Below are 15,644 nucleotides of genomic sequence, written 5' to 3'. Positions count from 1 at the left end.
AAGCACGTATTTTCTTGTGTCATCTTAACAAATTGTTCCAGTTAAACTGTCAAATACACAAGTATCTCTCTGTCACCCGTAAATCCAAGTCTTCCATGCACAACAGCCAAGTTGTCCAACACTAACAAATCACCCTTTTGCCACTTGAAACCAACTGCGCATGCCCAAGCCGCTGCCCGCAAGTGTTGCAGCACTTCCGGTTCGATCTCACTTCCGTCGCCATAGAGAGTATTGCGAGGCATTTTTTCATCCGGGATATCAGTGCTGATAAATCTTGGCTTGGCCTTTTCGTGCGTGTTATTGTGATTATACGCCTGGTTGAACCAAATTCTTTCTCCTGTTACCAGGTGACGAATAAACACTGGTTTAATTTTCCACAAGTGTAGATCCCCGCTGGCGTCCCATCTGAAGTTATAACCTTGTTGCTTCGCTCGTGTTTCTGCTTCCTAGTAACGCAAGGAACAGATCTGTGAGTCACTGATGGGGAACAAGTGACTTCTTGGCACTTAATGGGTTTTGATTATTTTCACCCAATCAAAAACCGAGCGCGACGCATGACGTGATGACGCAACACAAGCTAGTGAGTTGGGAACAAATGGGTCTAAAAATTAGAAATGATTGTAGTAGCCATGACTTAAGTTTGAACTGACTGCAAAGAAGCCTGAAAACAATTCAGTGGCAGTTTCAACGGCATTTGAGTCCGTGGCTTCCATGCATGCATGTTTTCACATGCGAAAGAAAGAACGAAAAAATCCCGTTGTTGAGAATTAAGTATTATGCGACTCTCGATCGATAATGTCTTAAGCCGAACTGGCTATATACGCCGGGATAACCGAGAGACCACCCAAGTGTATAAATGGGCACTCTCGGGTTAAGTTTAGAATTGTAAATTTCAACTGTCAACCAAGCAATGACGCGTTTTATAATTCACAGCTGAGATCTGAGAACTTCAAAATTTTCCTGCCTGGCGGAGTTATTCGAAAGGAGAATGACGCCATCCACTGGATAAATCACTATCCAGCGGATAGGGTGGCTTTGTTAACACGTACCCACTGGATAGCGATTTATCCGGCGGATAGCGTTATCCAGCCTTCCAACAAGTGGGGCCTGGTATTTTGCTGCTAAACGGGCTGAACTTTTAACTGATACTGGAAAAAACCGCCGAAAATGTAACTGATTACACCTGTACCGAGATTCCCAGGTGCTTGGGTAACCTTACGACTGGCGCAGCACACTGGTACAGACCTATTAGTCCTACTCCACTACACCTACTGTACCACTACTAAACAATTAGATGTATAGGAGCTTGAGATTTCTATCGTGTGATAGTTGACGAGGGCTCGCATAGAAATCGAGAGCGAATAATCTAATTGTTTTAGTATATAACTATTAGTCGTTCAAAGCTTTTTCTAAATCCTCTTTACAGACATCTCGAAAACGCGAAGAAGCAACCAGTTGGTTAACAAGCGCACACTCCTAGGCTACTCAATACTACAACAGATTAGACAGTGAGTAGCGTAGCCAATCAGCGAACGGCATTCGTCATAGAACGCTAGTAGATTTAAATACTCATTAGTAGAATTTTACCAGTATACTAATGCAAATGCTGTAGTCTGATTGGCTGAGCTACTCGTATACTATCAGCCTTTAGAGTGCAGTGGCCGAAGGTCGTCTACGAAATGGCGACGTTTTTTTCGTTTAAACAAAGTTTGGAAGGAACATTTTGATGCAAATGGTGAATAAATTCCTAAGAAGACTAAAGGAAAAATATTAATGGGTTCTTGACTTTAAAAATCTTGAACTTTTGAAAAAATATGATGGCGCGCACACAACGTCAATCCGAGAGATCTTTCTAAGGCACAAAGTTTAGTAATACGTCGAGAAGTAATTGGAAACCGTCCTTTGGAGTAAATTTCGGTTAGAATTCTACTAAAACGATTAAATTATTCGCTCTCGATTTCTATGAGGCCTAGTTGATTCGGCCTTCGGCCTCATCAACTATCGCACCGTAGAAATCTCGAGCTCATAATCTAATTGTTAATTATCCCTAATACAGTACCCTTCTCTTCTCAGTTCTGAGCACATGCTGCCAGTTGAGGTATTCTCTGTGAGATTTGTCAGGCAAGTAGCGCACATATTGCAGTTCTTTTTCTTCAAACTTTCGTACAACTTCAGGATCCATTTTGGACAGGATGTCGCTGTTTTTAGCCAATGGCGTTTCGCCTCCACAACCATCACCTGATTCTTTCAGGCAGAAAAAGAAAACCTAATGAAGAAAAGCTTGTATGAGTGAGAAAAATGTCAGGGAGGGGTGGGACAGCTTGAACTGAGCCATATGACATTACATTCATATGCCACTAGCTTCTTTCGCAGCGATATCACCATTTTTGTCGCTATATCAATCCTTCTTTTATTCAAAATAACGCCAAAAACCTAGCAGTTCACTTGCAATATCTAGATGAGAAATATAACAGCCAGTGTTTTGAAGGAAGGTTGTTAAATAGGAAATTTTTGTTTTCTCCGAGACACTTCAATAAAATGAGGTGTGAGAACAAATGAGAACAAAGTCGGTCATCAACCCAATATTATGGACCGCTAAGTCTTAGAACTGAGGACAATAATAATTGTGGTTTATTTAGTCAATTCCTTAAAAAAAAATGTGTTTGAGCTAACCTTGGAAGGAAAAACATCATTATAGGCCATTTCATTGTGTAGTTCTACTGTATAACAGTTTGCTTCATTGCTCCCAGTATAGGTCCCAGTATTTTGGTCAACTTGGGTACGAGGGGCCGTGCCTCCTTCATAAGTTAATGACTTCTTCCGCGTTGCTTTAGCAATGATTGAAAAGTCCTCTGCTGTTTTAGCTGGAAGGCCACGGAATAATATCGCGGGATTAGACGAAAAATGTTCCTTTAAGTAATCCATGCATTTTTCAGTCAGCTCCGCAAGAGAGGACTGGTTCCTATTATTTACTCGCACACCGAGTGGAAATGAATCTCTTGGTTCTGCTAGGAACTCTGGGAAACCACCGCCCGAGGAGCCTGGAAGAAACCGCCTGTCTCTTAACCTCGACTTGAATTTCGTCACCAGCTCCTCTCTGGTTATTGGTTCAAAAATACCGCCTGTTGTGGTACTCAGAATTCGGATTGGTGTTCTGAGTGGGCCAGACGAGAGTCTCCAAAACGTCTTGAGAACACGACTTTTCATGGCCACCAGTGGAAGCTGTTAAAAATGTTATATGGTAATAAATGAAGTCAGTAGTAATAAATGTATACTAGTTTCTAGTAATACAACGCTTTCGAGTCACTTGTATCTTCTCGGTATACACACGAGCCTTAACGACAAGTGGGATATTCCATGGTATATCACTCAAAAGCGTTGCATAACTATTTTATATCATGCCATGGAAAATACAGTGGCCAACAATGTCATTGCGACATACGCGCGGCGCATGATGGGAAGTTTGGGTGTAATATTAACTTCTTACTAAACGAACGCGAGGGCCGTACAAGAGAATATTGGCCCGAGGACGTAGCAGCACAAAAACGACCAAGGGCCAATATTCCCCTGTACGGCTCGAGCTAGCAAGGTTAGTAAGTAGTTTATTATATGACATTCGGGCTATGCTTGTTTTGAATTTGCCGGAAATCGAAAACAAAAAATACACAGCTATGGAAACGGTCCGCATGGCGAAATCCCGACCAAGAAAGAACCAATCAGAACGCTCGGATTTACCTCAAGACTACCTTGCCGTATAATAACGTCGAATATTCAACGGCTTTCCTGTATTCTGATTGGCTGCATTTTCGATGGCACGTATGTGATGAAGCGATTCTCGTTAATTCTGCAAGCGAAGGATATTTTGTTACGGAAGAATAAGTGGATAATTATTGCAACGCAGTTACAGCTTTATTTTCCGTTGTTCTACTAATACTAGCTTCGTTTACGCTCGAAGCCCTCCCACCTGCCCTGTACCTGTTCTTTTAATCACCTCTCCATTTCTTCTAAGGGCCCGGACGCACTGGGCAAATTTTTGTTTACTTTGCGAAAAAATCTGTCATCAATTCCCTGAGACAAGTGCGTCCGGTGATTTTTAGATCTACCAAATTTTGTCAAGGCTTATCAAACTTCAAAGACGCCTTCGTCCTGCCTCGGAGCAGGATAAATTTTGGTCAGGCGTGAAATCTGACAGATTTGTCAATTTACACGCCATGATTTGAAGGAAAATGTCAATCAAGAAAATTTGATCTCTATTTTTAGTCGGAGTATTTCAGTCCGAAGCCCGCCAAAATTAAATTTATATTTGCGCGGCAATCAAACGTTAAACGTTGAAGATTCGTACCTCGGTATGCTCCATGACGATCCGTTCGCACAGTACAACTATTACGGTTCCCAAGTCTACGTTAACGTTCCAGCTGCATCTCCAGGACCAAGCTCTGCTCAATTTGTACATCCGTATGTTCACCCGAGTGAGCCGAGTACAAGTACAAGTACAAATTTCACGACTACATGTAATCAAATTGAAAGCAGCCAAGCTGAGGATTCTATAGCAGACGAGAGCAGAAAAAGGGGCAAAGGTCCAAAGAAACAAGCGGCAAAGTATGGTGTTAATTTCCATGTGATTGACACTTGTGGTTAACAAATATTTTGCTGTGATTCAGTGCGCCCACGCTTGACAAATTAAAAATTTGGCAGAGACAAATTTTGTCGAGATTTTTGGAAAGGCCAAACAAATTTTGTCAGTCCAGTGCGTCCGGACCCTAACTTTCAACTAACAGCAATATTAGATTAGCGCTAATTCGTGTTCTAATTGTACCCTTCGCTGAGTTCTTCAAGGCTTCCAAGCCTGGCTCTACTTCTAAGTAATTAGTTCTTCTCGTCACTGGCCAGTGAAGGTAACTAATGCGTTCTAAATTATACCTAAGTTTTGCTGAGTCGCCTACTATGATCTCCACTGGCGTTACTTCCTAAAATTCTCACCTGATGTCAGCTGATATAAACTATGCGTAATTAGATAAAGTAACTTCCTGGACAAGGTTCCATAGAAAGAGAAATATTGTTAAGTAAAGTAGAGCTGATCTTCCGGCAGGAAATTAAAGTACCAGCAACCAAAGATCCCGGGTGCAGTCTGGGCTACTTCCCGCAGCAACGAGTCAATCAAGGCCCATAAAGACCCAGTTACACATGGTATAAAACTGGGTATGAAAGGTTGGAGAGAGAGGCAGGAGGAGGATGGGCGCGGGGGAACACAATGATCTTCACGTGCATAGGATTTCCGACTGGCATTGCTAAAGTACCCAGGTATCTAGCGCCATGCATTTCTTGAACATGACACCTAAATGCCAAAACTTCAAACATGCAGTTTCCAGGCTAAGTCAGGAGAGTAAGCTCACAAAGCCGGCACGTAGTCACTACTGTGCTTAGATTAGATAGATATTAATTTAATAATCATCCCTCCGCTTGTTCGTCTAGGGCCAAATTAAAATTGCCCACAGAATGTGAAGGCACGAGATGGCGCATCATTTTGGTTTCGTATCATCTTTGACGGAATCAACTTGGCTAACGGCGCTCACCTGAGAATCAGGCCTGAGCGGAGGGGAGAGGTGAGCCCCTTAAGTTTTCCTTTCCTTCATTTTCCCTCCTCTCCCAACTTACATTCGAAAAGCCTGATACTCAGGCTTCTGACGCGAAAATCGTAGAACATTCATGTTGCGTGACTCGGTGTATGAATACATCAAAAACACATAGATAGATATTCGATTACTTCTATTATTATCATAAGATGCTTGGTTGGTTTCCTTTATAATTCTCAGTACGAAGAAAGGGTGCCTCAAATTTCTATTCAGTCTAATCATTTTACTCTTATTCATTCTTTTCGTTCGGTCTCTACTCACGATCCTTTTTGAAAGCCCAAATCACAGCCCTCATACACTGGTTAGAAACGTGGCCGGTATAAATAAGCTCAACACACGCAATCGAATTTACAGACAATTAACATACTAGTTGATGTTCTAATATCGTCGTTTATGGCACCATATGTGTTTCATTTGATGTTCAATTGTAGCGAGCTTTAAAAATGATAGATCTCTGGTCCCATCGCTTGATATATTAAGTTAAGTTCTGATTCAATTTTTAGAGAGATGAACCACTGCGAAAATTTGGTTTTTGTTGCATTAAATTGTTTCAGATTGTTTGCAACTTCAATGTTCTCCGGTTTGCGGGATTTATTCAAGAACACGATCACAATAACTCACCTGGCTCTTTTCCTGATTTTTCCTCCGCTTTATATCAGCCTGTCTTCAGTTTACAGCAGTTAAACTTAACTGTAACCCTATAAACCTCACCTTTGTGACTAGCCTGCGAGCAGGCTAACCATCGAGTCAGGCGCGCGAGCGGCGAAGAGCAAAGCGATCCGGCGGGAAGGAGTCTGGTGAAGAGGCGTGAAGAGGCGCGACTTCCTGGTCTCGCGACTACGCCGCGCGCGCTTGTGTCAGTTCGTGACACCCAGTGTACACAACAAAACTTTCGAAACAGGGGGCGGCGCAATAGTCATTTAAGTCCCGTGACAGCGCTTTAGACCTTAGACCTTAGACAGCACTGGTCCCCGGAGGGGAGGGGTACCTCCGTAAATTTGGATAGGTGTGTGCCACGAAGGGTCTTAAACCCTGATCCTATTTAAGGATGAAGAACATGAAAAATGGCACCTTATTTAAGGCCCAAACCCGAAAAATGACATTCTGTTTAAGGCCCAAACCCGAAAAATGACACTCTATTGAAGGGAAAAACCAGAACTAAGAATAGCGTGGACGGCTCAAGTTTATTTCGTTTCTGTAACTTTGGACGGGTACGAATAGTTCAGTTTAAAAGATCATTTGTTTTTCGTTTAGCTGGGCATTTACGCACTGCAGTTTTAGCTGGATACAATTTAGGTACCCTATCTAAGGATCACATCAGGAACACAATGCCACCATGGGCAAAAGTCATGCATCACACATGTTCAAACGCCTGTGGAAACGCAGCGATTTTATCAATTGGGATAATTTTTCCGCTGAAGTAATCAGGGAAACTAGTAGATTTTATTAAAGGAAATAATGTGGGGTTAGTGACTCTTAAAGAATCGAGAACTTAAAAAAACCGTACCCTATCCCTACCATACGTACCTATGTAGCCCATATATGGGAGTACCCCCCCGGGAGCACTGGCCGGATGTGACGGAGAAACTCGTACTCACAAAGATTAGCATGGCATTTGCAATTCACGCTACTATAAACGGACTTGTACTGGTTTTTGTGGCATTTGCCGCTTACGGAGAATTTACAACCTTCTCTATTGTCTCCGAAGATGGGGGGAAAACATTGAAAGTGGTACGCGTGGAAGAGAGCGTTTCGATTTCACCTATTTACTACGCAACAGCTCAGCTTACTGGCGATATTCAACAGACCGGGTAGGTATCGGTAAGGAACTGAAATAAATTTATGTCGTTTTTTTAAAAATAGGTTTTTTGTTTCGGCGTTTGGCTTAGCTACATAAACGTTCTCATTTTCTGACGATTCAAAGTGCTTTGCATTGGCATGACAAGGACACATTAGTTTCAGTTTTCATGTAACTTCTCTGAAAATAACTCAGTCTCATTTCAGTACATCATGACCTCTGACACGATTACTGAAATATTGTTCCAGTTCCAAGTGTCACATGATAATCCTATGCTTTGTCATCCTGAATTGTTAAAAACATTTAGTAGTCAAACATAGACAGAAATCATACAAGGGTACTTTAAACGCAATTTTGTAGTAGTTTGAGTTATTTTTTGGCAGAATTTTTTTTTCACTGCTATTTCCCCTTTTATAATCAGGAAACAGACATCAACAATCCCAGTGTAGTGACACATTGCGAATTTATTACCCTAGTAACAGCATAATTCTCGCTTCCATGTCTTTTTGACCTATTATAACCAGGATTTTGGTCACAATCCTGGGGACGCTGGGATGGCTCTTTCCTTCCACCGTTGTTCCGGTTATACATGTATGTGCCAAGTGTTTCATCCATGCTCAAAGAGTTTTTCAGTCTGTGCACTTCGGGTTTTCCTCCTTCCATATTTCTAAATTCCGTTTTTCACGGAAATCCGAGGACCACAGGTTAGCATTAAACCATACCGTCGTTTACAAATTATTTTGGGGCTACTCGAGAAAGGTGAAATCGGTGATGTAAAAAATAGGCGTTTAGGATTATCCCAAACCAGAACGGACGCGATAACGCGGAACGTTTCGAGTATTAGCGGCCGACCGGTGAGGAAATCTGATCTATAGTTCTTCGACACGTCTCCCTTTCTCCCTTTACAAAAGACCCGAAAGCGACATCGGGGACGGAGTTGATCCGTACTACGAGGACTGGTGTGAGAGGCCCGATGGCCACATGGTTTTAGTGCGCCCGACCCTGGATAAAGCGGTCCAGGTTCGAACCCTGGCCGGGGACATTGTGTTGTGTCCTTAGGCAAACCACTTTACTCTCACAGTGCCTCTCTCCACCCCGGTGTATAAATGGGTACCGGCGAATTTAATGTTGCGGGGGGTAACCCTGCAATGGACTAGCATCCCATCCAGGGGGAAGAAGAAATACTCCTAGTCGCTTCATGCAACAAAAACCGGGATAATGTCCAGCCTTATGGGCCTCTTGGCTCGTATGCAGACTTTTCTTTACGAGAACTGGTACAATACGGGTGACTGTAGGTACAAAGGGTATCTGATCGTGGTGAGTACAAGTAGAGTACGCTCTCTGATAAGGGTAATGTTAACGCTTATAACTATACAGACTAGGGGAGGGCGAGTTCAAAGACTGGACTACTGGAGAACATAAGAATTGTGAAATTTATTTTTCACTTTTAGATGGGCGTTCTTCCAGGTAGCGACCAATCAAGAAATCGAAGACAAGTTCCAAGCAAGAGCCGCTGGAATGTTGGAGGGCTCAATGACAGCTCATTTGATTGACACGCAATGGCAGAACACGCTAGCTGACTACTGCGCGGAGGAGCCCGACTTCTGCTTTACGCTCGGTCAATTCCTGGGCGAGAATTTATCTTGGATGAGATATCAGATAAAAAATAATCCAGCGGATGTATACTGGCACCAGGTATGTGGAGTAAATTCAGGTGCAGCTTTTAAGTTGTAGGCGATATCAACCTCGTTCCCAGGGGTTACCTCTTCCAATCTCTCAGGAAAAAGGCCTGGGAAGAAGTTTGAAGCGGTGTAACCAACGTGAATTTTTCGGTGTCCGGTTCACTAGAGAGTTGCAACGCAAAATTCAGTAAACCTAGTCTGTTATCCGTGCTGCAATACTCGGAGAAAATAAACGTTGCTTTTATAACCCACGTTTGTAATCTGTCGGTATGTATTAACTGTCAGGCAGATAATATCATCAGGGTTTTGTCGTAAAGTAGTACCAAATTGTCAGAACTACACTGAAGTCGGATATCTCGCAGCCAGCAGAGGTTGCTCGAGGAATCAATGGTTTAATGACACTGTAAATACATCAGTTCCAGTCTGTTGAAGAAGTGGCAAATTTGTTGACTTTAAAATTTCTCAGTTCAAGTTAGCGGCAGGTTCATGTAACTGATGTGACAAACAGAAGGCGAAATTCACGCTCCAATAAATAAACGTGACTGAAGGAGGATGTGTTCATTTATTTTTTGTTGTTGTTGTTTTTAAGGTCGAACTTGTTCTTGAGCAACTGGAGGGTTTGAAAGAAGGATACAGAAATAACAGAACAATGGCTAACAAAACTGTAATTCCTGATTTTGGATTCCTGTAAGTCGTTTCATCAGTGTAGTAGTATATATACCGTTATTTGAAACAACTCTACTAACCATCTGTCCTGGCCTATCATCTGATTATGTTGGGTACTGATATGATTGATAGGTGGGTGGGTGAGTGGGTAGGTGGATGGGTGGGCAGCCCGACTGACGGACGGACGAAAGACAGACTTGTTACAAAAAGCTTCGAGTTTGGCTCGTAATTGGAAGGAAACTCTGATACATTCTGATTTGAAATTCTGGGGTAGCTAGTTGAACCACAAATAACACCTGGTAAGTGGATTTGTACATATGAGACCAAGTGGTTCAATTCTGTGTTGTGAAGTCTTATGAAACATTTTCCTTAAGTGACTTAAGTGTCATAAAATTAAATTCTTTCTGTATATAATTTCTTATCTAGCTTGATGCAGGTAGAAGGCGATTTGGATGGCTTAGAACAGGCTCTTGGCAGAAAAACTCCGTCCAAAATGTTTGGCTCGGGCTCATGCTCCGCTCTTTTAAAGCTGTTGCCTGGTAACAAGGATCTGCTGATATCACATGACACGTGGGGTCCTTACAACACCATGCTGCGGTTATTCAAGTTTTACAACTTACCATTTCATCTTCAGCCAGGCGCAGGTGTGAACTGCAACAACACATACCCAGTCGAACGTCGCGTAAGCGACCACCCAAAATGTCAAGGTGGTGGCTTACGAGAACTTACACCATATTGGGTCAAAATTTGCCTCATTAACACATGGTAACTGTATGCAGAGCACCTATGCTGATGCAATGTTTTGTTCACTTGAAAAGTCAATTGCGAGAAAAAAACCAGTTTTTCCCATTGAGGAATTTCCGTCTCTTGCTACCCAGGAATAAAAAACACCTTATTATCCAATTTCCGCTCTATTATCTGTCGAGTGGTCGCTTACGGGAGGTTAAAAACAATTTAAAAAAAAAAATTCAAACTTTTAGCTCTAAAAATGGTCTTGGTCACTTACGAGAGGTGATCGCAACCGGAGGTTCGACTGTAGTATGATACCATGTAATTCAGTACTCGAGCATGTAGTAAGTTGAACTATGTCTCTTTTTTGGACTGTTTCTAGGTTACAATCTGCCTACCATTGTACCAGGAGACAAGCAATGCTTTTCATCGTATCCAGGACGTCTCTTGAGTGGGGATGACTTCTATATGATCAGCAGTGGACTGGTAACTCATGAAAATTTAAGACGAAATCCGATAGGAAATCAAGCAATTTCAGTTTTTAGTGGATAAAAACCTTGTACCAGAATAATTTTAGGTAGTTTACAATCCTTTTTACATTTTCGTAGAGCTAAAGATATAAATAGTTGCCTGAAATAGCACCAAAAACAATTTCCGATGAGAACTCGAGAAAATAAATTTCAAAGTTCAACAGGTAAAATTTCATCATCAGTTTCATTTCACCAATACTTTCAAGTGGTTCATAGGAAGTTCAAAACTTGTTTCCAGACATTTGGTGTTGTTAAAAATGTTTTTTTTAAAAATGTTTAAAACAGTGGCACGGAAGTTTGCAATAGGATGTAAATAATCTCGGTACAAACGTTCTGTCCACTTGTTACTCGAACTTCGGGTGGATTCGTTCTTAACAGGAGCCATAATCGGGGACCCCGATTATGGTTCCTGCTCTTAGTGCAGGACTAGAACCCTTTCTCTCCATTTTGCTCTTCAAATTTTCTAGTCTCTGTATTCTTTGTTCAACTTTATTAGCTCGCTCAAGAGACCACCATAGACAATGACAACCCGGCCTTATGGAAGTTCGTCCAACCTGTTGGAACAGTACTAGAATGGCTCAGAAATCTGGTGGCTAATCGGTTGGCGACGACAGCGCGGGAATGGGTCGAGATATTTTCTAAGTATAACAGTGGAACGTAAGTTTAAGATTTGTTTCCCGCGAGAGCAATCGATGTCTGTTTTCTCTATACCTCCGGTATGTGGCTTAGAATCATAGCACATACCGTGATTGTTTATATTTTTGTTTTTGTTTTTCTTTATGCCTGCTGAAAATCCGCGTCACAGCTACAACAATCAGGTAAGGACCTCATACAATTGATTTTACAATGTTGGTTGTCAGTTAAAATAGCTATGCGATTTGATGCAAAGACGATAGGGCCTTTGAACAATACGATCACATGGTATAAGATCTCCTATGTTGGACGGCAAATTGCGCACTGGGGGATGGGACTTCTTACAACAAAGCAACTCTTCTCCCTCAAGCTTAAAATTTCTTCGTTTTGGATTTCCCAGTGTGCAGTTTGCCATCCGGCATGGCAGATCTTAAACCATATGATCGTACTGTGCAAAGGGGCCTATATCATTGCTAGACTCGTGAATGGCCAATTTCCCTTATGAGATGCGCCTGCAGGGAATCATGGTAGTTATATTCACCAACTACCATGATTCTCTGCAGGCGCGTCTCACAGGGCGAACTGGTTATTCCATGTTGGGTTTCATTTGGAAATAATCAGCCGGCCATGGCTTCCCGATTCGATTGCGCAACATCGGTTAGTAGCCGTGCGCAGGAGATTATCAGGGTAAGTGCCTAAATAATCTCTTGCCATGCGAGATTAAATTGACAGGAAATTCAGTCACAAAGCAAGGAACTTTTTATTGAGTGTCGTTAAACCAAAACCAAAGTAATCACTCTGGCCAGTTCCAATGGACAGAGATTATTCAGTGAACCTTACAAATCTCGAACAAAAGACATTTGCGCGCGCGAAGCGTGGAAAAACGTGTGTGTGCGAGTCAAGATTAGTTTTGTTAACTTTGGTTTTACTTCTGATTGGATGGCAAAGTGGCGCGACTTTTTTAAGCCAAACGCTCAACATGGTTATGCAAAACCAAAGCAAATGCAAATGACTTCCGACACTCAATTGAAAACTGCTCCATTGCAATTTAATATGCTGTTTATAAATGAGAAAGATATACTATGCGGTCAAATTTTCTAATACCGCGCAATCTCTTATTTCCAGTGGATGGTTGTGGATTACAATCTATTTACTCCAAATCAAAATCTCGTTCCTGGTACATTCTGGGTTCTTGAACAACTGCCAGGGACGGTAAAGATGTCCGACATGTCTGCACATCTTCAGAATGAGCGTTACTGGGCAAGCTACAACCTGCCGTTAGTTTCATTTGTTACTTACTCAGTCTCGAGCCCAGAGTTCTCCCGGTTCGGTCAGCGGTTGGGCAACCGCCTTTGACCGAGGCGGGAAGACTCTGGGCTCGAGATTGTTTCTTACTGTGTTCTTTTGTAGCTTTTTTCATATTGCCAATGAAAAATATATACAGAGGAATCACGATTTTTCGAACCTCCAAGGGAAACGAAAAATTAAGGGTTTGAGAAATCGGGATTCCACTGAAATGCAATGGATTTCAGCTCAGTCTCTGAGGCTCGTTAACAATTTCCCTAACAGGTAGCCTCTTTCAGACCTTCATGAACCTGTTATTTGATAAGAAACAATCGGTTGTCGTTAATCCAAAGTACCGACTTTGGAACAAAGTTGGGACTTGAAGTTTAAATGGACTCGAGTCACGCGATGTACATTCAAGGCAAAGTTAATGGCGCTAGTCATTTTTTCAGGCTAAAAGGTTGGTCTGTCCGTCAGTGTAATTAGGTCCATACAATACACAACAAGATCTGTCTGCAATTTTCTGGGCTCTTGTTCCTTCAAAATACCTCTGGAGATTTTAAACAAAAGTGATGTTCACTTTTACCATCCCCTTCCCACGCCCCCGCCCCCAGTCCTCCACCTCTCCACCTCTCTAGCTCCGCTTCCAAGGCTCTAAAAAAGCGAGGTATAGAATTGATTTGTCGTCAATAACGAAATATAGTAAGAAAATCTAGTTATCTTGTTCTGTTGATGCTTATTTCAGTTTACTTCCCCCTTTTTGGCAGATTTTTTCCCGAGATATACAACATGAGTGGCCAGCCCGAGAACGTGAAGAAATACGGTCCTTGGTTTGATTATCACCAGAATCCACGAGCTCAGATCTTCAAACGGGACCAGGGCAAAGTTAACGACCTAAATACTTTAATAAAGTTAATGAGGTTAGTATTCAGCTCTGTTACTGTCAATACGAGCACACGCCGCAAGATCCTAAGAGCTTACACAACTTCATGAGCTAGCGGTCTTGAATCCGTGAGGAAACCAATCTGTTTTAAGGGATTGGAGTGTTTTGGTGAAAGCGCTACGTCTTCAGGATGGAGTTTCTACTGCTCTCTCAGTCTAAATCTATGACAGACAACTGTTTCAAATGTAAACTATTAACGATAGACGAATCTGTAGATAGAGGCAGCACTGAGATCTCATAAGCGGAAGCATTCGAGATCACAGACACGCTCCCGGGCACGTGGACACGCAAGCACGCACGTGAGACGAAGCAGCACGAACGATTGTGAAGCCTTTTCGTAGACCGATAAGTGGCAGAGTTCATTAGCTGCGGAATTTTACAATCATCCACATACAAATGTTTCTGGTATTTCTTTGAGAGAATTTTCTTAAATGTCACTGAACTAAGAATCAACTATTTCCTATGCAGATACAACGACTACAAACACGACCCTCTGTCCAAATGTTCCTGTACACCACCCTACAGTGCAGAGAACGCCATATCAGCTCGCTCAGATCTCAATCCTGCAAATGGCTCTTATCCTTTCAGTTTCTTGGGCCATCGGAACCATGGAGGAACGGACTGCAAAGTAGGCTTGAAGTTCTGTCTTACAGAAAACAGAAACGTTTTTTTTACGGGTGCTATCCTAATGGTTAGCGCTCTACATTCTAGATCAAGAGGCTCGGGTTCAGGAACTCCCTTTCTCAGCTATCAGTGAATTTTTCAGCCGACGTCTCGACTATCGATACATTTTTCATCTCAGATCTCATTTTTGTGTTATCAGGTTCCTTCCCAGCTGACAGTCAATGTTTTGACCAATTCTCGGCTGTCAATTGAACCAATCCAGACGCTTGTTAAAGGAGCTACGTCACGGTTTGCGCGTCTTGAAAAGTTTAGCCTAAATTTTTGAAGTTCGTCGTTTGTAATCCGTGTCAATCCTCTCCATCCTAAGCCATCCTTGTTCCTTTATGGTTTATTATTATATGGCAAGCTCCGCGAGCGGGCAAGATGAATCAAATCCTGCGCTGTGATTGGCTACCCGAGCGGGCAAGATGGGGCTATCTTGCCCGCTCGGGACTACCCGCCGTGTCCCGCAAGAAAAATTTCCTCGAAAGCCATATAACAAATCCTTTATTGACCAAGCTTGTTCGGTCAAGATGGCTGGATATTGGCCTCGTTCTTTTTTTGCGAGTTTATGGACCTCGACTCCGTCTCGGTCCATAAACTCGCAAAAAAAAGAACTTGGCCGATATACAGCCATCTTGACCTCACACTTGGTCAATAACCCATATTTATTATCTCTTCGGCGATTTTCCATTTTAGCTTACTAAAATTTTGAGGTTTCCTTTAATTTAAGGTAATTCTGGCCGCGGCAAATAGAACTCAAAATATTGTGACTACGCTCCTGTTCCCCCAATTATTTAAAAAAAACAAACCCTTGAAGATATTGAAGTCAGGTACAGTTTTCCAACTGTTTGCATTGCAACAGGATACTAATCAAAGACGTCTTCGCCACAGGTCACCAGCTCTGACCTGTTCAACAGTGCGCTGTCATGTATTGCGGTCAGCGGTCCTACGCATGATCAGCAGCCGGTATTTAAGTGGAGTACATCAGGTTGGAAAAGGCCCATGGGACATCCGGATGCTTGGGACTTTGATCCTATATTGGTGCAATTTTCCCCAATATAATACAAAAAGAAGTTGTCT

General features: G+C 42.3%; 2 protein-coding genes across 3 annotated transcripts; one reads left to right on the top strand and one right to left on the bottom strand.

Moving 5' to 3' along the window:
- Nucleotides 1-37: 37 nt before the first annotated feature.
- On the bottom strand, nt 38-6,778 carry LOC145463150 (dapdiamide synthesis protein DdaC-like). 2 transcript variants are annotated; one of them, XM_081446870.1, is made up of 4 exons: nt 6,255-6,778; nt 2,674-3,222; nt 2,060-2,266; nt 38-446 (listed from the first exon to the last, which is right to left on the bottom strand). In XM_081446870.1, the coding sequence occupies exons 2-4, from the start codon at nt 3,205-3,207 to the stop codon at nt 42-44; spliced, it is 1,146 nt and encodes a 381-aa protein (XP_081302996.1). In that variant the 5' UTR covers nt 3,208-3,222; nt 6,255-6,778; the 3' UTR covers nt 38-41. The 2 variants fall into 2 exon arrangements, with proteins under 2 accessions (XP_081302996.1, XP_081302997.1); XM_081446871.1 differs by lacking the exon at nt 6,255-6,778 and adding an exon at nt 3,736-4,504.
- Nucleotides 6,779-6,949: 171 nt separating this feature from the next.
- On the top strand, nt 6,950-15,633 carry LOC145463144 (putative aminopeptidase PLBD2). The gene is made up of 11 exons (XM_081446865.1): nt 6,950-7,444; nt 8,883-9,126; nt 9,703-9,800; nt 10,206-10,423; nt 10,891-10,994; nt 11,535-11,695; nt 11,844-11,856; nt 12,797-12,948; nt 13,723-13,875; nt 14,367-14,526; nt 15,456-15,633. The coding sequence occupies exons 1-11, from the start codon at nt 7,176-7,178 to the stop codon at nt 15,624-15,626; spliced, it is 1,743 nt and encodes a 580-aa protein (XP_081302991.1). The 5' UTR covers nt 6,950-7,175; the 3' UTR covers nt 15,627-15,633.
- Nucleotides 15,634-15,644: the final 11 nt, after the last annotated feature.

Source organism: Orbicella franksi, chromosome 12, assembly GCF_964199315.1.
Source record: "Orbicella franksi chromosome 12, jaOrbFran1.1, whole genome shotgun sequence".
NCBI classification, from domain to species: Eukaryota; Metazoa; Cnidaria; class Anthozoa; order Scleractinia; family Merulinidae; genus Orbicella; species Orbicella franksi.
Note: the sequence above shows the minus strand (reverse complement) of the source record. Positions and strands in the feature narration are given on the sequence as shown.

What these genes read in the sequence shown, in the direction of transcription:
- LOC145463150 (XM_081446870.1), bottom strand. Translation starts at nt 3,207, where the DNA reads ATGAAAAGTCGTGTTCTCAAGACGTTTTGGAGACTCTCGTCTGGCCCA. An exon ending in ATGATGTTTTTCCTTCCAAG is followed by an intron (nt 2,267 to 2,673) that starts GTTAGCTCAAAC and finishes TTTCTTCATTAG; the next exon opens with GTTTTCTTTTTCTGCCTGAA. An exon ending in TCAGAACTGAGAAGAGAAGG is followed by an intron (nt 447 to 2,059) that starts GTACTGTATTAG and finishes TTGCGTTACTAG; the next exon opens with GAAGCAGAAACACGAGCGAA.
- LOC145463144 (XM_081446865.1), top strand. Translation starts at nt 7,176, where the DNA reads ATGGGAGTACCCCCCCGGGAGCACTGGCCGGATGTGACGGAGAAACTC. An exon ending in CGGATGTATACTGGCACCAG is followed by an intron (nt 9,127 to 9,702) that starts GTATGTGGAGTA and finishes GTTGTTTTTAAG; the next exon opens with GTCGAACTTGTTCTTGAGCA. An exon ending in TGGGCAAGCTACAACCTGCC is followed by an intron (nt 12,949 to 13,722) that starts GTTAGTTTCATT and finishes CCTTTTTGGCAG; the next exon opens with ATTTTTTCCCGAGATATACA.